The 22558-nt window shown below is 33.1% G+C and overlaps 8 protein-coding genes across 9 annotated transcripts; 5 read left to right on the top strand and 3 right to left on the bottom strand.

Annotated features, from left to right (window-relative positions):
* The first annotated feature begins 183 nt into the window (after positions 1–183).
* Positions 184–843, top strand: LOC109609625 (thioredoxin domain-containing protein 17-like). The gene is made up of 3 exons (XM_020026326.2): positions 184–387; positions 448–544; positions 623–843. Exons 1-3 carry the CDS (start codon positions 240–242, stop codon positions 777–779), a joined length of 402 nt encoding a protein of 133 aa, XP_019881885.1. The 5' UTR covers positions 184–239; the 3' UTR covers positions 780–843.
* LOC109609626 (SEC14-like protein 2) lies at positions 832–6966 on the bottom strand. The gene is made up of 9 exons (XM_020026327.2): positions 6809–6966; positions 2808–2877; positions 2388–2431; positions 2020–2332; positions 1888–1968; positions 1636–1835; positions 1422–1576; positions 1220–1371; positions 832–1143 (listed from the first exon to the last, which is right to left on the bottom strand). The coding sequence occupies exons 1-9, from the start codon at positions 6860–6862 to the stop codon at positions 950–952; spliced, it is 1263 nt and encodes a 420-aa protein (XP_019881886.1). The 5' UTR covers positions 6863–6966; the 3' UTR covers positions 832–949.
* Positions 2884–5338, top strand: LOC109609539 (armadillo repeat-containing protein gudu). The gene is made up of 7 exons (XM_020026220.2): positions 2884–3249; positions 3298–3755; positions 3811–3940; positions 3992–4225; positions 4281–4568; positions 4618–4940; positions 4990–5338. Exons 1-7 carry the CDS (start codon positions 2968–2970, stop codon positions 5288–5290), a joined length of 2016 nt encoding a protein of 671 aa, XP_019881779.2. The 5' UTR covers positions 2884–2967; the 3' UTR covers positions 5291–5338.
* Positions 6967–7589: 623 nt separating the features above from the next.
* Positions 7590–10734, bottom strand: LOC109609556 (ATP-binding cassette sub-family F member 3). Its single transcript, XM_020026240.2, has 10 exons — positions 10580–10734; positions 10420–10528; positions 10080–10371; positions 9575–9933; positions 9224–9424; positions 8808–9164; positions 8577–8751; positions 8340–8520; positions 8026–8246; positions 7590–7972 (listed from the first exon to the last, which is right to left on the bottom strand). The coding sequence occupies exons 1-10, from the start codon at positions 10650–10652 to the stop codon at positions 7811–7813; spliced, it is 2130 nt and encodes a 709-aa protein (XP_019881799.1). The 5' UTR covers positions 10653–10734; the 3' UTR covers positions 7590–7810.
* Positions 10735–10938: 204 nt separating this feature from the next.
* On the top strand, positions 10939–12372 carry LOC109609550 (THO complex subunit 6 homolog). The gene is made up of 4 exons (XM_020026233.2): positions 10939–11308; positions 11363–11749; positions 11802–11964; positions 12014–12372. Exons 1-4 carry the CDS (start codon positions 11208–11210, stop codon positions 12332–12334), a joined length of 972 nt encoding a protein of 323 aa, XP_019881792.2. The 5' UTR covers positions 10939–11207; the 3' UTR covers positions 12335–12372.
* A 102-nt stretch (positions 12373–12474) lies between these two features.
* Positions 12475–15104, bottom strand: LOC109609558 (RNA polymerase I-specific transcription initiation factor RRN3). The gene is made up of 6 exons (XM_049967398.1): positions 14385–15104; positions 13905–14163; positions 13621–13847; positions 13321–13555; positions 13086–13264; positions 12475–13031 (listed from the first exon to the last, which is right to left on the bottom strand). Exons 1-6 carry the CDS (start codon positions 14830–14832, stop codon positions 12595–12597), a joined length of 1785 nt encoding a protein of 594 aa, XP_049823355.1. The 5' UTR covers positions 14833–15104; the 3' UTR covers positions 12475–12594.
* A 128-nt stretch (positions 15105–15232) lies between these two features.
* LOC109609563 (G-patch domain and KOW motifs-containing protein) lies at positions 15233–17290 on the top strand. Its single transcript, XM_049967399.1, has 5 exons — positions 15233–15535; positions 15590–15771; positions 15828–16032; positions 16287–16597; positions 16657–17290. Exons 1-5 carry the CDS (start codon positions 15399–15401, stop codon positions 17223–17225), a joined length of 1404 nt encoding a protein of 467 aa, XP_049823356.1. The 5' UTR covers positions 15233–15398; the 3' UTR covers positions 17226–17290.
* A 252-nt stretch (positions 17291–17542) lies between these two features.
* Positions 17543–22554, top strand: LOC109609555 (excitatory amino acid transporter). 2 transcript variants are annotated; one of them, XM_049967841.1, is made up of 9 exons: positions 17543–17700; positions 20309–20470; positions 20526–20865; positions 21032–21074; positions 21155–21252; positions 21309–21884; positions 21937–22071; positions 22123–22225; positions 22276–22554. In XM_049967841.1, exons 2-9 carry the CDS (start codon positions 20326–20328, stop codon positions 22378–22380), a joined length of 1545 nt encoding a protein of 514 aa, XP_049823798.1. In that variant the 5' UTR covers positions 17543–17700; positions 20309–20325; the 3' UTR covers positions 22381–22554. The 2 variants fall into 2 exon arrangements, with proteins under 2 accessions (XP_049823798.1, XP_019881797.1); XM_020026238.2 differs by lacking the exon at positions 17543–17700 and adding an exon at positions 18843–19152 and having other exon boundaries at positions 22276–22553.
* Positions 22555–22558: the final 4 nt, after the last annotated feature.

The following is a 22558-nucleotide window of genomic DNA, read 5'->3' as shown; positions in this document are numbered from 1 at the left end:
TAGCTCCAATATTATAATAGATAAGTAACAAACATTTTAATTTTAATAAGCTTCTATACCTCATTTCAAATAATTTTAAATTTAAATATTTGATACTCGAGACACCTATTGGAGATAACACGAACTAGTTAACTATTATTTTCACCAGATGTCACCCAAATACGCAAACATTAATCCAATCAGATAACGAGGTGGGTGGATCAGCTGTTTCACGTCAAAGAGGTTAGGTTAAGTCAAAAATGGTCATCCAAAAAGAGCATATTACCGGTTACGACGCCTTCTGCGAATTTTTCAAAACCTTCGACAGTCAAGGCAAAAATGTTCACGTTTATTTTTCCGGCTCGAAATTACCGAGCGGTGAAAGTTGGTGCGACGACTGTCAAAGATGTACGTATAACGTATGTTCCTTATTTATTTGCTACATGTCTCGTTTTTGATATGCCGAAGCTTGGCCCGTGGTGGAGAAAGTATTAAAAAAGTTGGAAGAAGACGAAAAAGAAAAGGATTCCATTTTTATTAGTGTGGATGTTGGCGACAGACCTACGTGAGTGTTCCTAGTTAATATTTTAAAATAATACCGATTTATTTTTGGCTTATTAAATGTTTAAATGTGTTATTTTAGGTGGAAAGATCCCCAATCATCATTCCGAACGGACAAACGTACAAAACTCATGGTCATTCCAACCCTGTTGCGCTGGGAGAAGCCACAAAGACTGATTGGAGATCAATGTGAGAAGGAAGACTTAGTGGAGATGCTCTTTACAGATGAGGATGATTAATAAAGCAATTTTCTTAAACATTTATTTTTATATCAACTTAATAAAATAGCTATTCCAATTAAAATGCTTTTTATTATCAAAGTATAAAAATCAACAATATATTAAAAATAACCATCACATTGAAATATTTAATTAATCTATCACCTTTGGCTATTTATTTACAATGATACTCAGTGTACAGGTTCTACAATACTGTTAGGGTGGGATGATGAAGTAGTTTCATCTTTGTCCTTAATGAGATCTTCAATTTTGGCGTCCTCAGATGGCAAAATGTCCATTTTACTTAGTGGTGGTGTTACATAAACACAATATGTGATTTTCTTACTTCTCAAAAGACTGTAACTGTTGTCAAAAGTAACAGTATCTGAAAAAATCAAGTAAAGTGTTAGAAATGACTCATTACAAATATTTAAAGGGCAATATAATCAATAATTACTAACATGTGGCAGGTGCCTGGCACGCCAAGACACCGCTTTCGGCTATCTGATGCGAAGCAACACGCCTGTGATGAATTGCAGGACTCGTATTCCCATCAGCGTCTTTCAGTGTTACTCCGAATCTTATATCGTGACCTTCTGTCTTGAAATCCCACCTGAAAAAGTAAGCAAAATTAGTGTTTTACACTCAAATTTTATTGTTTACCTTAAAAAGCATCCTTCATCAGCTACAATAAAGTCCAGGACGAGCTTGTCACCCTTCTTGATAGTTGCAGTTACATATTCTCTTTGGTTGTTTGTGTCTGGCACTTGTAGGTTCTTTGTATAATAAGATTTTGGTACTTTTCCTCCCTGTTTCACCTAAAAACACTTAACTTATTAGTAATTTAATTAAAGATAATTTGGAGGAGTAATCAAACCTTGGTGGTGTACTTGGGATTCCCATCCGGATCACACAGATTTCCTCCGAAGTAGGCGGGTAGATTTTCGGCACCAATGTTTTCCACTAACACTTTTTTCCATTTCTTGGGTTCGCTTTTGAAGATTTGTATTTTACCGATGGTGTATTCGTTCAGAAACTTCTTAACAATGTTGAAGGCTATCGCAAACACTCTTGGTGCTAAAACAGACCAATTATATAAAATAAACACCAGTTGATAGTCTTTAGTAACCATTGACGATGTAACAAGCCTTGAGAATTTCCGGATAGTTGGCCTCGTACATCTGGATCAGAGAAATTACGACTTCAGCAGCTAAAACCTTCAAAGTTAACAAACATAGTAGTACTTTCAAGGACAACTTACCAGGCCTCCAAGCGTACTGTCTCAAATTAAACCCGTCCATATCAAAAACGACCACCACTTGTCTGGCGCCAGTTTCTTGAGCTATTTGCAAATTTTCCTCCAGAATTTTGATGGTGGTTCTGATCAGATCTTGTCGCGCCACCGAATGCAACAACCCTACGATATCCAGGCCGGCGAACGGTACCACGATCACAGGGGCACCCTCTCTGTCAGTCCCACAGGTTCCACTAGGATGATAGAGTTCCACCGCTTCCGGTGGTGTCCACGTCTTCAGGGCCCCGTCCACCTCCCATTGCAACCTCCATTTCATCGACTGGAACCGTTTCAGGAATTAGTCGATCTTGCGTAACAACGTGAAAAATACTGACCTGTCTCAACATTTTTTCCGCAGCCTCTGGGTTCCACGATCTCGCTGTAACCGTTACGAAATATGGGAAAATAACGCAAATAAATTGCATAACGTTAAAATGAACAGCACTTGTTTTACACGGTTCATTATCTTCGGTTTTTGTTTGGCGCCACGGAACTAATCTGGAGATTAGTTACGTAAATGGAACCTGGTGAAAGGCTTTCTTAAGTTTAGAACGGCACCAGTTTTATGAATCTGTTGATTGTTAGATGTTATTTATAAAAAAATGTCATTTATGAATCAAGTGAAAGCCGTTTATTAATCTTTAATAGATTTTTTGATGTTTCCTCTAATTTAACGTTTATGACCATCTTTCATTAAAAACCATTGATTATGAACCATTCGTATTTATTAGAAATCGTCCTACAAATCCACTTACCTCTAAGCCATCTCAGCAGGAAATAATCATCGAAGTGAGGCTGCATAACGTCCATCACGTTCCTTTTGAACTATTAACAAAAGACACATGTTACAAACACACTAAAATAAATTAAACAATCTAATTACAACAATTAACATTTTGAAGTGCACATGTCAACATGATAGAAGAGGAGGAAGTGCACGAGAACCTGAAAACCTCCTTTTTGAGGGAGGTAATCGTGGTAGATAAATCCGATAGCGAATCTTCGTCAGATGAACCACCGTCTTCCGATGAAGATCAACCGTATGAACGACCAAAAATTGATCTACCTCCGGAATATTGGCACATTCAAAAACTGGTCAAGTATATTAAAACCGGCAATCAATCAGCAACTGTTGTGGCTTTGTGTTGCCTTAAAGATCACGATCTGACTGATGAAATCAATCAGCTGGCCATTCAAGTAAGTTGATCATTGTTGGGATGATTAAATACCTACATGAGATTTTAGGATATTGGTGGTTTGGAAATATTGATCAACCTCCTGGAAGGCAATGATCTTAAATGTAAATTGGGGACGCTGAACGTTTTGAGAGTGTTGTCTCAAACCGAGGAACTGCGCAGATGTATGACGAACCTGGGCGGCGTCGATCTGCTGATCAGGAACTTGTCGGAGCCGGCAAGGGATTTGCAAATATTAGTGGCGGAAACCATCGCCAACGTAGCCCAAATTAAAAAGGCTAGGAAACATGTCAGACGATTCGGGGGTATACCGAAGCTTGTCGACTTCTTAGACGTCAACGAAAGTTATCTGCAGACCGAGTTAAGCCGCATGAACTCCGATGAGTTGGAGATAGTCAGTTTGGTTACAGCTGCGGCGAGAGCTCTTCAGTCTTGCTCGTCCAGCAGGAAGAACATAAGAATAATGATGAAGAGTGGGTGCGTGCCCCTTTTAGCACGACTATTAAGGTACCAATTACTAGTAAAATAATATCGTAACCTTGTAACCCTTGACAACATTTAGAACCATCCACATGGACGTGGTAAGACCAACTGTAGGAATCTTGTCGCAGTGTGCAGCTGATCAAGCTTATCAACTGGCGATACAAACCGAAGTTATGATCAAGGACGTAGTGCGACACCTCACCGCCGAAGTAGCTACAACTTTACAACGACTAACCAAATGTGAACCGCTTGTTTTGTAGGAGTTTCCCATTTTACGTCGGTATTGTGCGGAAACTATATTTCGTTGTGCCGAAGACCCGATTACTAGGGACCAAGTCAGGCAATTCGGAGGTCTGGACCCTTTAGTTGCGATGCTCTCCAACCCCAAAACTAGGGCGGACACTCCTCTTATGGCCTCCGTAACCGGAGCAATTTGGAAGACTGCTGTTAGTGCCGCCAACGTCGAGCGATTGGATCAACTAGGTTGTGTCAATGTATGAGTACTCCCACCTTTTTCGGTACAATTTTATAAGGTTGTTGCTTTGACAGGTTTTGGTGAAACTCTTAGAAAATATAGACGAAGACGAGGGAGTGTTAAGCAATGCAGTGGGGGCCCTTTGCGAATGCCTTAAGTTTGAGCACAACAGAAACACTCTTCGTAGAGCTGGGGGAATTGCTCATCTCGTCAACCTACTAAACTACACATACCCCCCTTTATTAGAGAACGTTCCCATGGTACTGAGAGAATGTGCTTTGGACGAGGACTGCATGAGGATCATTGAGGACTTGGATGGAGTACGACTCATCTGGTCACTCCTGAAGAATCGCTCGCCAGCAGTAAGTACCGGTATTCATTTTTAAGATATGAGAGCAATAGCTTTTTTAGGTGCAAGCAAACGCAGCATGGTCTCTAGTTCCATGCATAAGGAACGCCACAGATTCGGGCGAAATGGTGCGCTGCTTCGTCGGAGGCCTGGAGCTGATCGTCAACCTTTTGAAGTCCAAGGATAATCGCGTTTTAGGTTGCGTGTGCGCTGCCATAGCCGAAATCGCCAAGGACAAAGAAAACTTGGGCGTCATAACCGACCACGGGGTGGTACCGATGTTGGTGAACCTAGTGGACACTGATGATGTGTTCTTGAGGGAACATCTGGGCTCGGCCATAGCGTACTGCAGCGAATGGGGTTCCAACTGCAAACAATTCGGACGGTAATTGTTCCACCTAATGGGGGAACTATGTGTAAATGATTTGATTTAGGTTGGGCGCCATAACGCCTTTGGTCCAGTTCATGAGCGACCACGATCCGAACGTGCACAGAACGACGGCACTTGCCCTTTTCCATCTGTCCTTCAATTCGTTCAATTGCATAACGATGCACGAGAGCGGCGTCGTGCCGTTTCTGTTGAAGACCGTCACTTCGACCGATTACGAACTGCAGGAAGCAGCTGCTGGTTGTCTGGCGAATATCAGGAAGCTGGCGTTGAGGGCGGAGACCACTCATTTGATTCGGGACGACGAGGAAGAGGAGGAGTTACAAGATGAAGACAACTTTATGTGACTTTTGTAATTTTTACTATTATACAAATATAATTATACTTTAGGGTAATGTTTTAATGATTATTATTACTCAATATATTAAAAAACAGGCAAATTAGAAAGTAAAGTGGCTTAAAATCACCGCAAAGTTACCCAAATAAACCGCAAATATTTTTTTCAATAAATCTTCATTTTGCAACGAGCTTGAAACATTAAGCTTGGTGTTTAGATCAAATAATTAAATACCAAGGTGAAGTTGATCAACGGGTTTTGCAACACAACTCGTACACATTTGATAGCCTAACAGTTATTAAAATTTCACTTGCAACCAGATCGTAATATTAGATTGCGATGCAACTAATGTGATCTTTCTTCCTACCTGCGTTCGAAACTGTTGCCAAATTCAATTGTGCAAATATGTAATTATAACATATTAATGTAGTGTATCGAAATTAGTTGCTAAATAATTGCGATGCGACTTGAATGTATAATTAATTTAATTATAATTTAATATGCACCGTAAAATGATTACTTTTAATCTAGTTAGGGACAAGATTCATTTAAATATTGCTGTTAAGTAATCCCTAGTTGAAAGCGACTCAACTAACGACGGAATTTTACGGCCAATTTTAACAAATTTATTTTTAATATGGTCGTTACAAACTCACTAATTTACACTAAACTTAAATAAATGATGGTCTTTTTGAAGGTCAAACATTAATATACTTTTTTATTTTAACCCACGGACTCATTTTTTTTAAATTTGCTGAAGAACATGTCGTCCTTTCTTTAATTAATTGTTGACACCTTTTTTTGCATGTTGACGTCAGTTAAAATGCACATTAATTTTATTTATTTGCAGTACTAAATATAGAAACTATTTTTCATCTAAACTTACTAATAAATTATTTTCAAGAGAAATTTCTTTCTGTTAATTGATCATAGTAATTGGTATTGATTTACAATTTACTAAAATTATTGTTCGACAGAAAATAAATCATTCTAAATTACATTATATAATTGTAGCGAAAAAACTGCATAAATCCTTTCACCACATTATAAAATAGACACCATGTTAAAAAACTGTTCCTAATGAACACAAAGTAACAAATGTTTCAATATTTTCAGTGAGTCAACGCGATAATTTCCCAACTGTCAAGTTCAACATATGTAAAATCGAATTCAAATTCGGGTGAAGGATAACAAATTATTGGACGATCAAACGCTTCAAAATTCTGAGCGCTCTCTCTTTTTTTGCAACTTAAAGGCGTTTCACAGTTTATTATTAAGTTTTAGAACAATAGAATAATTCCGTGCATTGTTCTATTAATATTAATTTCATAGATGAATGTCCAGCCAGTTTTTTAATCAAATTCTGTTAAATATTCGTTACTTAATTCACCCATTCGTTGATAATTATTTTAATTATAACACTATTTTCCTTAATTATTATGTAAAAAATAAATTGGAACCTGAATAGAAATCAAATACGCAATTTATAATTTTTATAAAAAATTGGTTAATAAATACGGCAACATACCTTCATCAACATAAATTTTTTATCATCATCCAAAATAATTCGTTTGGATTCCATTATTAAACAAATTAAATATTTTAGAACCTCACTATAAAAACAAACAAGACTAATATGAAGAATTGCGGTACTAGAAGTGAAATACGTTCACCCGGTTGTTTCCAAACAACTGACCGCTTGTAAATATTCCAGTCGCGTTTACCACTACTTTGGTAACCTTGTTCGACATGTTTATGGAATACGCTTACGGGGGATTTTTGTGCCGGTTCACCGTTATGCACTGATGTTGCTTCGTTGTATTAGGGGTTGCATAAAAAGATTATATAATGTAAACTTAGAATTTTTATACTGAAACTGACATTAAATAAACATTGCGACATTTTTAATTACTTAAAATGTTTCAAATATTCTTTTAAAAAAATATTAAATATGTATACTGAATGTTTGACAACATCAGCTTGAAAATTATACTTTACTTTCTAAAAAGAAAAATTAAGACTAATAAATTGAAAACACCTAAATGGGAATACGTTAATCAGTAGCTCAGAAAAAAATATATTGTTTTATTACGAAATTTAAACAATGAATTATTTGACCTGCGTGAATTTTTTATAATTAAACGCAATTCAAGTGAGGAAGAAAAATAAAATACAAATTTTTATAGAAACTGTTTTTATAAATAGCCATTACATTATATTTATATATTTGTTTTAATTAATATATATATGTGTGTATATCTATAAATAACAAAAAGAAACATGATTAGGTATTTAATAAAACAGGCACATAATAAAATACACTGTTTTATTCAATCACAGTGACTTAGAACTGCTTAAAACATATGTATGTACATTACAGAATCTCTAATGTAGAAGAGATGTTAGTTTAAAGTTTATTGATACAATAAATTAATCAAATATGAAGTTCACTGGATCAATTCTAGACTTGAATGATGGAAGAAAGGCCAGTTACAAGCATTGTTGATAAATATTAATTTACAAAATCAGATTATTTGGCTTGTGCTGCAGCTTCCAATTCTTTTTCAACAATCTTCCTATACTCATCAAAACCTCCTTCTATGCTTCTGACTGTGCCATCACCACAAACCCACAATTCTTTACAAACCATTCGAATCAAGCGCTCATCGTGAGATACCAGGATTACACCTCCCTAAAAACATATTTAATAGATGCAAATGAATAAAATGGGTCATCTTCACTTACAGTATATTTATTTAAAGCCTTTCCTAAAGCTTCAATAGTTTCAATATCCAGATGATTAGTAGGTTCATCAAGTACTAAGAAGTTGGGTCTGCCCATACACATACTGGCAAATGCCACTCTCGATTTTTGACCTCCAGATAAACTGGATACAGTTTGTAGTGCCAAATCTCCAGACACACCAAAACTACCCAATTGTCTTCTGTATTCTTCAATAGGTTTACCTAGATATCAAAATGTTTTTAAATAAAGGTATGTGTTGACAAATCAGACGTTTTGAGACTAATCTCTGAAAGAACTGAATTGAACATAATTACCTTTATAAGCCTGTTGTAAAAGTTCTACTGAATTAACATTCATATCCAGTTGGTCAACATGATGTTGGCTAAAGTAACCAAATTTTAGATTTCTATGCACATGTCTCATGCCTTCAGTTGGAGATAAAATTCCCATTATTATTTTTAATAGGGTGGTTTTACCAGCTCCATTGTCTCCAACCTAGAAATAAAACCTCAGCTGAGTATATTTGACCTTATGTGACATATAATATTTACAATACATATCCTGGAATCCATGGTAGCACCCAAGTTAACATTCTTAAAAATAATTCTATCAGCATTGTATCTAAACAGAATTTCGTTTAATTGCAAAATTGGAGGTGACAGTGGTTCAGTATCAGGCAGTTTAAGCACAACTTCACTTTCCTTGGTGACAGGTTTAAGTTCAGGTCTATAAATATAAAAATTCAATAGTAATAAATATAAAAACACATTTATACTACTTACAGTTTTTCCAGCATCTTAATCTTAGACTGAACCAATGCAGCCCTGTTAGCATTATATCTAAACTTATCAATGAACTCTTGCACATGTTGCCTTTGCTGCATTTGGGCCTCATACTCTCTCTGTTGGTTTTTGAGCTTCTCATTTTTAGTCTTTTCAAACTGCTCATAATTTCCCCTGTATGATTCTATTCTTTGAGAATGTAAATGCAAAATGTCAGTGGGAACACTATCTAAGAAGTTTCTGTCATGAGAAACTACCAATAGAGTAGTGGGCCAGTTTTGCAAGTAATTTTCAAGCCAAATAATTGCTTTTATGTCCAACATGTTAGTAGGTTCATCCAACAGTAACAAGTCAGGCCTAAACCATAAAAGAAAGTATTAATATGTAAATTAAATTTACAACTTCTACTATATTACCTTGAAAATAATGCTCTTGCAAGTGCCAATCTCATTCTCCAGCCTCCTGAAAATGTTTTTGTAGCTCTCTGTTGCATCTCACAAGTAAAACCTAATCCATTTAATATTATGCTTGCTTTAGCTGGAGCTTTATCAGCTTCAATGTTTTGTAACTGAGCATACACTTCACTCAGCTGTGTATTCAGTTCAGGATCTGTGGATCTAAAAGTGGCATTAAATATATCTTTTGTAATAGAATAGCAAATAAAAATTATAAGATTATTGAAGGACATATTTAACTTTAAACACAAAAAAAAGTAATTGAATTATTAAACAAAGCAGAATAAAATACCAATAATATATAAGAGTTACCCTGAATTAATTGCACTACTGATTTCCTTTTCTTTTTTTAACAACTCTTCTCTAACTGTGTCACATTCCAAGACACTATCCAAAGCCAGTGTGTCATCACCAATAACTTCTTGCTCAACATGCAGAATAGAGATGTGTGAGGGAATCCTCAGTTGACCTCCAGATATCATTCTAAGAAGGGTACTTTTACCTAATCCATTTCTGCCTACCAGACCATATCTTCTTCCAAAGGCCAACGTTAAATCTGCTCCTTGTAGTAGAACTCTGTCACCATATGCAACATCAAAGTTTTCAATTCGTATATCTTGTGTCCGATTTGTGCCTTTGGCTTCCAATTTCCTTTCTTTTTGACTTGTTACCTGTAAATATATGTTGATAAAATTAAACTGTATACAATTTTTTATAAATAAGGTTGGTTTGATTATAATAATCTTTAAATATTCTACTGGAACAATATAAAAGTGTTGTTTGAATGTTAAGAAGAAGACTGTGGCATTATACAGACCTGAGAAGCAGTGGCTGATTCTAATTTGGGTGGAGCAATGGTTTTTATTTCCTTTGATCTTTTTTCTTGTTTTTCTTGAAGTTTTGCTTGAGCCTTCTCTAGTTTTTTTGCATCAACTTTTAAATTGTCATCACGGTGATTCACCCATATGCTCTTAATATCATCAACATTCTTTTCCAAATTTGCTGCCATTGAACCTAAATGGACAGGAGCATTAAGTACTCGTTGAGGTCCATTACTTGAATTGGTTTTGCCTGGTTTAAGTATGTGTAGTAATTCATTGCAAATATTCCTGAAATGACATATTGTACAGATGGTTTAATAATGTGTCAAATACAACCTTATGTCATCTTCAGTTTTGTCATTTGAAACTTCCTGCAACACTTCCCCAATAGCCTCGTACACTTCTTCACTGTCTTCGAAGTCGTCGGCACCGTTTTGTAACACGCCTGCAAAAAATTTCACAATGTATTGTAATTTGACTTGGGTCAATTTCATACCTTCCACATATTGTTTCAAATCGTCGTCAATGTGGGGAAATGCGTTTTTTATATATTCACTACACAGAGCCATTGCAAACAGATTTTTAATTTAGGTCCAAATCAAATTTCGCTAACATTTAATTAACCTTAAAGTCATCAAAAATAAGTGACAGATGTGTTCTGTGACTAAAGCTACGTTCACAGATACTTAAGTCGTGGAGTCTGTTATCCACATATAAAGACTCATTTATATTAGTTTATCAATAATGGTATAATGAATAGTGAAACAATAATAAGGAAATTTTTAACTCATACAAACACACTTATATCTGAAGCAAAACTTTAACTAAAATGATTATAATAATAATATTATTTTGTGTGTGGTTATCTAGGTTTTTGTGTCTCTATGATCTCTGCCAAAAAGCGGTTCTGTTTATAACCTAAAATTTTAAATTAATTAAAAAACTGATAAAACGTTGTTTATTCATAGTTTATAGAAAGCAAATTGGTTTTATACATAGAAATATTCTTAAAAAGATATTATAAAAGAGTGGTATTCAGTATTCGTATTTTTTGTTTTTACTTTAGATGTTTCATACTGTGAGTAAAGATCTAAAGTAGATATTTTCCTACATTAAAATTAAACATGCACAAAAATATATATAATACAATTTTCTGCCAAACCTTCAGTCCCTGTGGCAACTTATTAACAGCAGGAGACATTTATGGTTCAATACATGTATTTTTGTAAGTTTATGTTACTTATGTATTCTAATGGTTATAATTTATTATTGTTTTTAGTTTGAACAAAATCCTAAATTCAGATAACAATTTAAACAAAGAAGAACTATTACCAAAATTTAAAATATCTGTAAAAGAAGATTATCCAATTAATGCTCTTCTTACTACACATGATCATTTAATTGTTGGTACAGTTGGTGAAATTGTTGCTTTTACCTGGAGGAATGTTAAAACAAACAAAAATATTCGTGATTGGAGTATAGAATTACCAGAAAATAAAGATGGTTTCAATAAAACTGATGTTAACTGTTTGATATATCATGAAGAAAACAGACATCTTTATGTGGGATGTGGTGATAATGCAGTTTATGTGTATGATATTGAAACAAGAGATTTATTAAAAACACTAGACAAACACAAAGATTACATTCACAGCATATGTCTTATGTAAGTAAAAATATATATTGCAGAAAAATTATTGTAAATTGGATATTTGTAGAAATAATGAATTGATATCAGGAGGGGAAGATGGGGTTGTCAACATTTGGGATATAAGAACCAATCAGGTGGTAAATAAAATTACCCCCAGTTTAGAGAATAAAATTTCTAGGCCAAATTTAGGAAAATGGATTGGAGCAGTCAGTGCAAATGATGACTATATTGTAAGTTCTTTTTTATTTATCAGTAAACCATTCAATTTAATTTTTTTAGCTCTGTGGAGGAGGTCCTAGACTGGCTCTGTGGCACTTTCGCTTTTTATCTCACTCTACAATATTTCCAATTGATGACAATGGCATTCATATTGCTGAAATTTATGACGAAAAAATTCTAGCTGGGGGGAGAAGTAAACTTTTTTATCAAATGAATTTTGTGGGTGACATTGTCTCAGAAATTCCTACTTCAGCTGGTACTACTTATAGTGCCATACATCATAGTGAGCCCAACAATGTGTTGTGTATTGCAGGCTCAAGTCCTAAAATAGATATTTGTAATAATTTCATGTACAAAAATCAACAATTGTCTTTGTGTTGAATTTGATAATTTTTACAGAAATAAAATGTTTTTTTTTTCTTCGTCTTTTTATTATATAATATATTAGATTAAAATATGTTTCAACTTTAGATTAATAAATAAGTTTAATAACATATTGTAGGTGATAGAGCAAAACAAAATTACTTCAGTATTATGTATTCCCAATATTTAACACAAACATCTCAACATTACAAAGTTAACAAAAATAAACTTCATATTCTTATGAAATGTAATCACAGTAAATAAAATTAAATAAATAATTATCCCTTAAATTTAAACCCTGGTGAACTACCATATGAAAACTTGAAAGAATTTGACTGAGGGTTTTCTTGATATAAAAAATCATCAACGTCTTCAACAACATCCATTTTCTCAGTATCATTTCTCTTCCTTTTCTCTTTGTATTCTTTGTATAAAATCTGAATTTTTTGACTTGATCTTTCTAAAATATATGGATCAAATGGATAAAACGCGTCCAAAGTGCTTTTGGACATGACCACTGCACCCTTTTCATCTTGATAAATTGTTGGTAGTGTATTTCTGGAGTTTTGTTCCATAACAGTATAACAATATGCTAGTTGGTATTTTCTTGTTAAAGCAGCGAAGTTTTGAACAACTGCAGGTTGGCATACTCTTAAGGGATTTAAACGACACGTCACCATTTTAGCCATATTTAAACTGTCTAGAAAAACAATATCTGAAAAAGACAATGTGTAAATAAATGTATTTATTAAACATTTGTATGTAGTACCTTTCTTTGTTTGAACAAGATCTTTCTTCCTAAAGACCACAACATAGAACAGAGCCTGACAAACACTGTAGAATACATAATGAACTCGTACGTCGGAATTAATATATTCCAAACCATCTTGAGATGAGATATAAACATGAATCCATTCTGCCATTTCTTGCAAAGTTCCTTTTAACATCCTAAAAAAATAATTCTTACTTATCCTCCTAGATAATTTGCTATTATTTTAACTTACGAAAAAGGTACATATTTAGCTCTAGCAATTAAACTTGCTAAATAATTAACAGAAGCCTGCCGTATCACAGAAGCAACACTAGGATTACACACTTTCTTCCACAGATAGTTTAAGAATGCTTCAGTCAATGAAGATTTAATACTGCACAAGACAAACATTACAAACTGTACATGATGAGTATTATATGTAGGAAGAATAACTTTATCAAAAATTGAAATCATATCTTGGTACAAAGCTGAAACAGAAATTGTAAAATTAAATAACAGTAAAAATTTAATATGAAGAAAAAATTTAAAGTACCTTTTGTTTGCTCCCATCGAACAGATCCATCTGGATTATGACATTCTTGGATAATGTAATTGAACATTTTATCCATACAAATGTCAAGGGTGTGAGCAATATTGTGGCAACTGGATGTTGTTTTTACAGAGCAAGTGTCTTCTTCCATTTGAAATATTTCATTTGAATCTGAATTCATGACTTTGTTTATTTCTTCCTTAGGCGCATTTACATCCATTATCAATAACCTAAACAGAATTGAATAATATATATGAATGAATATTATTATAAATATGTAAACTTACTTGGAAAATATCAAATGTAATATTTCATGCCTGAATGTGGGTTGATACTCCAAAATCCATAATAAATTATGAATGTAATACTCATGTATGTGAGTAGACTTTGTGTGATAAGGAAACTGATTTCTTAGTGAGTGCAATAAGAGTTCTTTGCACATTGGTATAACAATTAATAAAATATTTAATAAATAATGTATGTTAGCAAACTTTAAACAGTCCTCATCTGAAGGTATACCATCTGGCCATTCTACTTCACTTGGATCTGTAAAATAAAAAAAACAATTAGTAAATGTGTTGTAGACTAGAAGATTATAATTATTAAATTATGTGTTATATAAATATAACATAAAAATGTAGTATTATTACTAAAGACATCATAATTTTGCATATTTAAATCTGAAATATAAAACTGAAACATTGACTTCAGTTGTTTTATATCCAGATATGTGACACTGTGAATTTTTAATAGCAAAATAACCTTACCTGCTATAAACAATGCTACTAGTTTATCAATCACATATTTTGCATGATAATTATGGGCAGATACCAAGTTTACTATAAAAGTTTGATAAGCCCCAACTACAGTTTTATTCCGGTTGACCCAGGTAACACATAGAATAGCTTCAACAAACAGTCGAAAATCTCTATTCAATAGACTTATACATTCTGATGCTTCTTGAAGTAAAGACGACAAATCATCATCGTATAACTCAGCATCTCTTAGCAAGACTAGTAAATTTTCATAATCTCTGTTTGAACTTTTATTAACAAAATCAAGCAATATACTTTGAACCCTCTTTGAATGAGGCAGTTCAAATCGAACTTTAGGTTGAGTATTAATTTGGCTTAACCTTCTTGCTAGGCTACTAGGTTTTTTCAATATCGAAGCACGAGTGTTCGAATATTTCGTACTCTGCGAAAATATAGACATTTTAGGTTAAGCTCATTTCCACAATAAATGATTTTATTTAAGAGCTACCCAAGCACTAAAATACTGTTTCAAATTGCACAAATTTAATATATATATTTAACACAGTTATTTTTTAATACAAATTATTAATAACTATTTGGCAGAATTGCCGCACACGTGTTGTCACTGATTAACTGACAGATTGTAGAACACACTTCAGAGAAAGAAACTTTGCTGCAACGTTGCACAACGTTGCAATCACAACATTTTGTAGCATGTATTAACTTATAGATTATAAAACGAAATTATTATATGACACAGTGATTCCGCAATGATTTCTGTAATATATGGGATGAAATAATATTTTTAAATATTTATGGCAAATGTCAACTTTGTTGCATCTGGTTAATATTCAAAAATTTAACAAAGACATTTTTTTTTAATCTTTTAGTTTAGATAAATGATTCCCAAAAGGATTTCGCATATTTTAAACGCAAAATACATAAATGCTCAAAGGGAAGAAGAAGAAGAATTTTTAGGTTAGGAGTTGTGATTTTGACATATTTACGTTGATTCAACGTTTTAAAATGGAAGAGCCAAAAAAGATATCGTTTGGCTTTAGTAAGTTAGTTAAAAAGTCAAACGTAGTTACACAAAAGCCGAAAAAACATAAACAAGTTGAACTTATTGATTGCTTAGAGGGCCAGTCTATAAAAATAAAAGGGTACGAGGAGGTAATTTTATCATAAGTTTGATTTAGTAATGTTGTTATTTGTAGTGCCATTGAAGAGGAATGTAAGTCACTAATTATTCCAATAAAGGATAATCAAAAAAACTTATTGGATAGGGTAAAAGAAGCAAGAGCAAAGAAAACTCAACCAGTCAAAAATGAAATTATTGATAACAGACCAGATTCTGAACTCACAATAGAGGAATTAGCTGCCAGAGAAGTAATTAAAGGTATATTAAACAAATCACTGCATTTTAATAATCAGTTCATGATCATTTATTTTTAGATGCTCAAAAACGATTGGAACAAGTAACAAATCATACTACAAAAGTAAGTGTGTTACCAGCACTTGAAGATAAACTGACTTTAGAGGGTGAAGCTGAACCAACTTTAGATGATTATGAAAATGTTCCCATAAATGATTTTGGACTAGCCATGTTAAGGGGTATGGGTTGGAAAGATGGTGATGGTATTGGAAAAAATCCTGCCAAGTAAGTTTACAAATATTTTGATTCATACCATTTCTTACAATGTGTAAAATTAAGCACTGAATCCCAAAATGAAATTGAAAGATACAAAAATAAATGATTTTTGAGATGTTCAACTTCAATGACTCACTTCAATTCAATTTTAGTAGTACTAGATAGACAATGTTTTGAAACTTTTTGTGTTGCCATCTAAATAATTTATCCAATAAATAATATGAAATGTTTATAACTATCATTATATTAACAAATTTTTTTAGAAATTCACTGTCAAAACCACCAGATTTAAGACCAAAAGGTTTGGGATTGGGCGCTAACAGACAAATAAAAGAAAATAAACCAAAAAGTGCTGTTGACAAAAATGGAAAAGAACTGATATTAATAAAAGGTGCTTTTGCAAAAATTATAGCTGGTGCAAATAAGGGCCACTATTGTGAAGTTCAAGGATTAGATGATGAAGGCAGCCGTGTTATTGTTAAAACTAGTTTGAAGAATGAAATACTTAATGTAAATGAATTTTTACTTGTCCCAGTTACTAAGGAGGAGTTTGCAAAAGGATGCAAAGTTATTAGTAAGTACTTAACTAATATAAAGATTATCCCAGTCAAATACATTAATTATTATTTTTAGATAATGCAAAATATGAGGAGTACAAAGAAATCATGGACAGGAAATTGGAACAACAGAGGAACATGAACTCAGAGAAAGATTCAGAAGAGTTACAAAGCAAAAATAAATATAATGATTACACAGAATATGAAGATGATAAATATGAAAAACAAAATAGAACTGATTATAAAGATTATCCTAGTTCATCAAGAAAGCATTCTGAGTATAAATATAAAAATAATGGTGTTCACCAGCAAAGAGACAAAAGTGAAGAAAGAGGATCAAACAAGAGAACCTCAAGAAGAGACTATAGAAGTAGTAGTGATAGTTCAAGTGAGAGATACAATAAGAAATCTGTATTCAATAGTGACAGCAGTTCTGAAGATAGAAGTCGAAGCAGACATAAATCAAAGCATCGCAGTAAGTCAAGATCATCTGACAGAAAACATAGGAGGAAATACAGGTCAGCATCCAGGGAATCCTCAAGCTATGTGAAGAAGAAAGGCAAGAAAAAGAAGAGCAAATCCAAAAGAAGGGATAGCAGTGATTCTGAAGAGTACACAAGAAAACACAGAAAAAATAAAAGATAATATGTTTTGTAAATATTTATTTTTTGTACAATATTTGTTTTTAAATAAACATCAAGTGTATTATATTTATTTTTTTTTAGCAAAACATATATACATAAACGAGCGGTTACCAACTAATATATTACATACACGTATATGAAACAAGAATAAATTATAATATGTAAAACGTTAATAAGTTAATATATAAAGTAAATAAATAGTCCCCCCCATGAACTCCAAATATACAGGCGAGATGTACCTTTAATTAATTACAAACAATTGTCACAACAGTAATAAAGCACCGAGTCTAGACATAACGAACTCGTTGCGAAATACGTATATTTAAAAACAAAAACCTTTCTTCACATGGCTATATTTAACCACCTTGGTAAAAAAAAACTGCTGTACTGAGCATCAATTTAACTTACCAGTTTACATTTTAAAAAGGATTAGTGAATTAGTGTTTCATGTTCAGAAGAGGTTTGGCTCTAGACTAGTAAGTAGAAAACTAAAAATAATTGCATATTTATATAATTAGTTCATTCATTAAGCACTATATTAATAGGCTGTCTGCCCAATTTGACTTTGTAATTATTGATCACGACATGGTAGCGTTTATAATCAAAGTGGTATTAGTTTTGATTAGTTTTAATTATTTCAACAAAATTAAAGCTTTAGCAAAGTTTAAAAATTTGAGACGAAATAATTGACGTGTAATCACGTATGAATTTTTAAAGCCAACGCATTTCTTATATGTATTTCTGATTGTATAAGTAATTAATTAATTTGCAAATAAATAATACATATTCTTAAAATATCTCAATTTTTAAGAACACTGTAAAAAATATTTAAAATATATAATACTATTAAAATAAATATATAGGTAATATCAATTATTGCCAATCTATTATTGATATTAAACTTTTCTTTATATACATATAAAATAAGTAAAGTTGTTGGGAGTTGTCGTATAAGTAAATCGAAATCAAGCTTGACCCCTGTTGTTCCTTTGAATATTATTTGAACACCTATGCATGTGATCTTTACAAAAGTTTAGTCGAGGTAGTAGAATTACCTTATTGTATATGTTTGATATATTAATGTTATTATGTTATTGAATTTTATAGTAGTATATAGAGAATACAATGAAAATAGTGAATATAGTGAAAATAGTGAATGTAGTGAATATAGTGAATTTAGTGAATATAGAGAATATAGAAAATATGAAGAATATAGACAATGTAGGGAATATACAGAATACAGAGAATGTGAGGAATATGGAGAAATATATAAATATAGAGAATATATAGTCCTCCATCTGATTCTTGAGAGAGACATCATGCACGACGGAGACAATAAAAGTCTCCCCTTTGCCCAACAGTGGGAGACTTTTACTGTCTCTGTGGTGCATGATGACCTTCTGTAGATTCAAAAGGAGCAAATGAATATACATGTTTCAGTAACACAAAATAATTTCTTAAGTTTCGGCGTCACAACGTATATATCAAATACTAAAAAATGTTTAAACATCTAAATGGATTTTGATAAGTTTGTACTAGCAGTCTCGGCCGATCAATTAATCCATTAGAGGAATTATTTTTAGTGTAGCCTGTTCATATAGATGCACAGTCCGTTCCATCGTGCCGAATTTGAAAACGCGCTTAAAACTCCATCGGAATCGATAAGTTGTGAGTGCCGGCGGCGGCTAATTCAGTCGACTCTTTCCCGTTGGCTGAGGTTCACATTTCAGCACGACACCCTAAATAATTCACCCGATTAGATACAGTTTTCATCCTCTCAATAATATAACACGTACATCAGCAGGATTGTTGCATAAATTCTTTAGTTCGGGTGATTTTAATTAATAACGAAAACGGCCAACGGAAAAAGTAATCATTCACAGAAATTTGATCACGTGGGATGGACACAGATTCAACACGATATTCTGGTAAATTTTATTCTTTAGCTTTAATTTTGGTTAATAGTAATTAGATAAGCCTTAGTATGTACTATTAGAATTTATTATACCATGTTTTCTAAAGATACAGATAATTTATTTAAATTAATTAATTAATTGATTAAGAAATGTTCCATCAAAAAGACAAAAATTGTTCCTGAAATATTTTTATTAGATAATTATTGTCTGGATAAATTTCAGAGACCTGAATTCATCTGAATTAGTGTGTGAATAAAATTAAATAATATAGAAACAATTGTTTCAGTGAAAAATTGATAAAAATAAATATGTCCCAAAATAGAAAAGCCATTAGATAACATTCAATGACAGCCACGAAAAATTGAACTATTTGCTGTTTTATACAATTGTACTTCGCGTGATCCGTTGACTATTCTGGGAACTTTCGTGATCGAATGACTACTAATTTTAAGTGATCACTTAAAGTAAATTAATTGGTAGTGTCAACAATGATTTAAATCAATAAATTATTCCCAGAAAGAACTGTATAATAGTTAATAACATAGTCATTTTTATTAATTAACTTTTTTCATCGTTCTCTTCCTTACACAAATTAAAATAAATATTTACTTCGCTGTAATTATAATGGACTGGTGATATCAGATAAAGAAACAAAATGATCACGCCAGACGGCATCCGGTCTCAAATTGATTGTATTATGTTTTTAGAGATATTGATTTTCATAACAAAAGGGTAAACTCGATAAAGCACCTGTTTTTAATTGGATTTAGTTTAGAAAGACGGCATATGAAACTCTAATAGTGCTATTTTATACTCTTCTTGCAATGTGCGTTATTCTGGTGTAATGTATTCACATCAATGTTCATTATATCTTATTTTTTTCAGCATAAAATAAACTTTAGTTTCAAGAAACCCTTAAATTGGTGATTTAATAATCATAAATCGGATTGGAAAGCCTTTGATCCTACTGAATTGTGAGAGACACGCCTGACAGACACAGTAGAAAGCAATTTACTGTCTCTGTCGTACATGATGTCTCTCTCAAAATTCAGTCGGATCAAACGGTTTTCGACTGGCATATTAATTTGAATTATTGTTATAGCCATCCAAATAACTAAACAATTATGAGTTACTTAATAGAGTGTATTTATCTGGATATATTTTACAGATTACCTGTTTGCCCAAATGTCGTCAGATAGCAACCAGGCAAAAGTGGAATGTACAAATCAGCCGAGTAAAAATGAAGAGCTGACCGGCACCAAAAAATGGATAACCGAAAACCTCCTCTTTATAATTACCCTCTTGGGTGTTATAATCGGAATTGCCGCAGGTACATTACAACGAATCATAAACAGCAACATTCTTCAATTTCTTTAAATTCGCAGGATTTGGACTACGCTCACTAGAACTTTCAGAGAGTTCAATCATACTCATATCATACCCTGGAGAATTGTTCATGAGAGTACTGAAATTGATTATTCTACCTTTAATTATCTCTTCCTTGGTGGCCGGTAGTGCCAGTTTAAATGCTCGTTTGAATGGTAGAATAGCACTCAGGACTCTGATTTACTTTTTCCTAACGTCGGTCATCAATGCTGTCCTTGGTGTTATGTTAGCTGTGCTCATCCATCCGGGTGATCCGGGCCTGAAGCCACTGGACGACACACACACCACCAACAGTAGAAAGAGCGTGTCAGTATTAGACAGCCTCCTCGATTTAGGCAGGTATGAAAGGGTGTAAAACTTATTTAAACTTTATGTGGCATGTTATGACTAAAATGTCCGTTTTTCCGATTAAAATAAATATTTTTTATATATTAATATGGATAGAATCAGTGTGATTTTTACCGAAAAACGAACATTGTATTTTACTCTAGGCTTTTATTTTTAGAAACATCGTCTCCGATAATATTTTTCAAGCAACATTCCAACAAGTAAGTACTTATAGAGAAGAGTAGCCTAGAGGATAAAAGATAAGTGGTGTTTTCTTATTAACAGCAACAATTTTTTCTAGGCTCATACTGCTTACACTAACACTACTATAAGAACTTTTAACGAAGAAAAGAACATACTTGAGTCTTCTGATATTGTGGTTAGAGAAATCCGTTACAGGTTACCCTTGAGATACCCTTATAACTACAAATAAGTTTTATGACTCACAATTTTAGGTCCGGAACTAATACACTGGGCATAGTCTTTTTCTGTTTGATATTCGGAACAATCCTCGGCACGTTAGGACCTAAAGCCAAACTAGTCATTGATTTTTTCAGTGTAATTTTCGAAGTAATTATGAAAATGGTAAACGGAGTGATCTGGTTAACCCCTATCGGAATTAGTAGCGTTATAGCAGGAAAAATTCTTTCTGTGGACGATATAGTCCTGGTAATATCCCAACTGGTCTGGTTTATAGCGACTGTAGTCTTGGGCGTGTACATTTATCAACTCATAATTATGCAATTAATATATTTAGCCTTCGTACGAAAAAATCCTTTCAAGTATTATTTGGGTTTGGTCCAAGGAACGTTGACGGCTTTTGCTACGGCGTCCACCGCAGCAGCTTTGCCTGTTACATTCACACTTATGGACAAAAAGGTTAAGATTGATCCTAGGATTAGTCGGTTTGTGTTGCCCATCGGCTGTAACATAAATATGGATGGCACTGCCTTATTTATAGCAGTGGCATCGATTTTCATTGCTCAAATGAATGGGGTTCATCTGGGAGTTGGAGAAATAGTTACCGTCTGGTAAATTGGTCAATTAATAGGAAAATCAACTACTTGATAATTGTTTATTTAGTTTTACGTCGACGGCAGCTTCGTTTTCTTCTGCAAGTGTTCCTAGCGCAGCTTTGGTGCTTCTTTTGATGGTTTTATCGGCCATTGATACTCCTGATCAAGATGTATCGCTATTGTTTGCTGTCGATTGGCTTGTGTAAGTGTAACGTTAATTTTTATGTTTAACTACTAATTTAATATGTTACAGTGATCGATTTAGAACAACAAATAATATGCTTGGTGACTGTTATGCAGCTGCAGTTGTAGAAAAATTATCAAAGAAAGAACTAATGGCTTGTGATGCTATACAGGTACCTATTTACTACAACAGCAATTTTGGTGACTCACGTTTTTATTATAGGATAATCCAAATGGATTTAATAATCACATTGATTCAAACACTGAAAGGGACCTAGAACCAACAGAAATCATCATAGAAGGCCTCACCAATGGTGCTAGAAAATAGATTCTCAAACGGGAACAGAGTTATATTTTCGTATTGAATAGATTTAGCTCAAGATGTTACACATATCGTTTATTTTAATTCATTTATGGAAGATGTTGGAAATATAAATGTTTGAAAAATATTGATTATTCATTACGTACGTATTGACCCTTCCACATTCTTCTTTTAGTCACACGTC

The sequence above is a fragment of the Aethina tumida genome, chromosome 5 (assembly GCF_024364675.1).
Source record: "Aethina tumida isolate Nest 87 chromosome 5, icAetTumi1.1, whole genome shotgun sequence".
NCBI classification, from domain to species: Eukaryota; Metazoa; Arthropoda; class Insecta; order Coleoptera; family Nitidulidae; genus Aethina; species Aethina tumida.
This window is presented reverse-complemented; position numbering and strand designations above follow the sequence as displayed.

Bases quoted from the DNA above. Each gene is read 5' to 3' on its own strand.
- LOC109609563 (XM_049967399.1), top strand. From the start codon at position 15,399: ATGGAAGAGCCAAAAAAGATATCGTTTGGCTTTAGTAAGTTAGTTAAA. The intron at 15,536-15,589 runs GTACGAGGAGGT...TGTTATTTGTAG, and splicing joins CAGTCTATAAAAATAAAAGG to TGCCATTGAAGAGGAATGTA. The intron at 16,598-16,656 runs GTAAGTACTTAA...TATTATTTTTAG, and splicing joins AAAAGGATGCAAAGTTATTA to ATAATGCAAAATATGAGGAG.
- LOC109609556 (XM_020026240.2), bottom strand. From the start codon at position 10,652: ATGGCTCTGTGTAGTGAATATATAAAAAACGCATTTCCCCACATTGAC. The intron at 10,529-10,579 runs GTATGAAATTGA...AATTTTTTGCAG, and splicing joins TTTGAAACAATATGTGGAAG to GCGTGTTACAAAACGGTGCC. The intron at 10,372-10,419 runs GTTGTATTTGAC...ATGTCATTTCAG, and splicing joins AAAACTGAAGATGACATAAG to GAATATTTGCAATGAATTAC.
- LOC109609550 (XM_020026233.2), top strand. From the start codon at position 11,208: ATGCACAAAAATATATATAATACAATTTTCTGCCAAACCTTCAGTCCC. The intron at 11,750-11,801 runs GTAAGTAAAAAT...GGATATTTGTAG, and splicing joins ATTCACAGCATATGTCTTAT to AAATAATGAATTGATATCAG. The intron at 11,965-12,013 runs GTAAGTTCTTTT...TAATTTTTTTAG, and splicing joins GTGCAAATGATGACTATATT to CTCTGTGGAGGAGGTCCTAG.
- LOC109609539 (XM_020026220.2), top strand. From the start codon at position 2,968: ATGATAGAAGAGGAGGAAGTGCACGAGAACCTGAAAACCTCCTTTTTG. The intron at 3,756-3,810 runs GTACCAATTACT...GACAACATTTAG, and splicing joins CTTTTAGCACGACTATTAAG to AACCATCCACATGGACGTGG. The intron at 4,569-4,617 runs GTAAGTACCGGT...TAGCTTTTTTAG, and splicing joins TGAAGAATCGCTCGCCAGCA to GTGCAAGCAAACGCAGCATG.
- LOC109609555 (XM_020026238.2), top strand. From the start codon at position 19,125: ATGGACACAGATTCAACACGATATTCTG. The intron at 21,075-21,154 runs GTAAGTACTTAT...AATTTTTTCTAG, and splicing joins TTCAAGCAACATTCCAACAA to GCTCATACTGCTTACACTAA. The intron at 22,072-22,122 runs GTAAGTGTAACG...AATATGTTACAG, and splicing joins TTTGCTGTCGATTGGCTTGT to TGATCGATTTAGAACAACAA.
- LOC109609625 (XM_020026326.2), top strand. From the start codon at position 240: ATGGTCATCCAAAAAGAGCATATTACCGGTTACGACGCCTTCTGCGAA. The intron at 388-447 runs GTACGTATAACG...GATATGCCGAAG, and splicing joins GTGCGACGACTGTCAAAGAT to CTTGGCCCGTGGTGGAGAAA. The intron at 545-622 runs GTGAGTGTTCCT...GTGTTATTTTAG, and splicing joins GATGTTGGCGACAGACCTAC to GTGGAAAGATCCCCAATCAT.
- LOC109609558 (XM_049967398.1), bottom strand. From the start codon at position 14,832: ATGTCTATATTTTCGCAGAGTACGAAATATTCGAACACTCGTGCTTCG. The intron at 14,164-14,384 runs GTAAGGTTATTT...TTTATTTTACAG, and splicing joins AGTAGCATTGTTTATAGCAG to ATCCAAGTGAAGTAGAATGG. The intron at 13,032-13,085 runs GTACTACATACA...TGTCTTTTTCAG, and splicing joins TCTTGTTCAAACAAAGAAAG to ATATTGTTTTTCTAGACAGT.
- LOC109609626 (XM_020026327.2), bottom strand. From the start codon at position 6,862: ATGGAATCCAAACGAATTATTTTGGATGATGATAAAAAATTTATGTTG. The intron at 2,878-6,808 runs GTATGTTGCCGT...TTTTGTTAATAG, and splicing joins AAAAATTTATGTTGATGAAG to TTCAAAAGGAACGTGATGGA. The intron at 1,144-1,219 runs GTTAGTAATTAT...TGATTTTTTCAG, and splicing joins GTGCCAGGCACCTGCCACAT to ATACTGTTACTTTTGACAAC.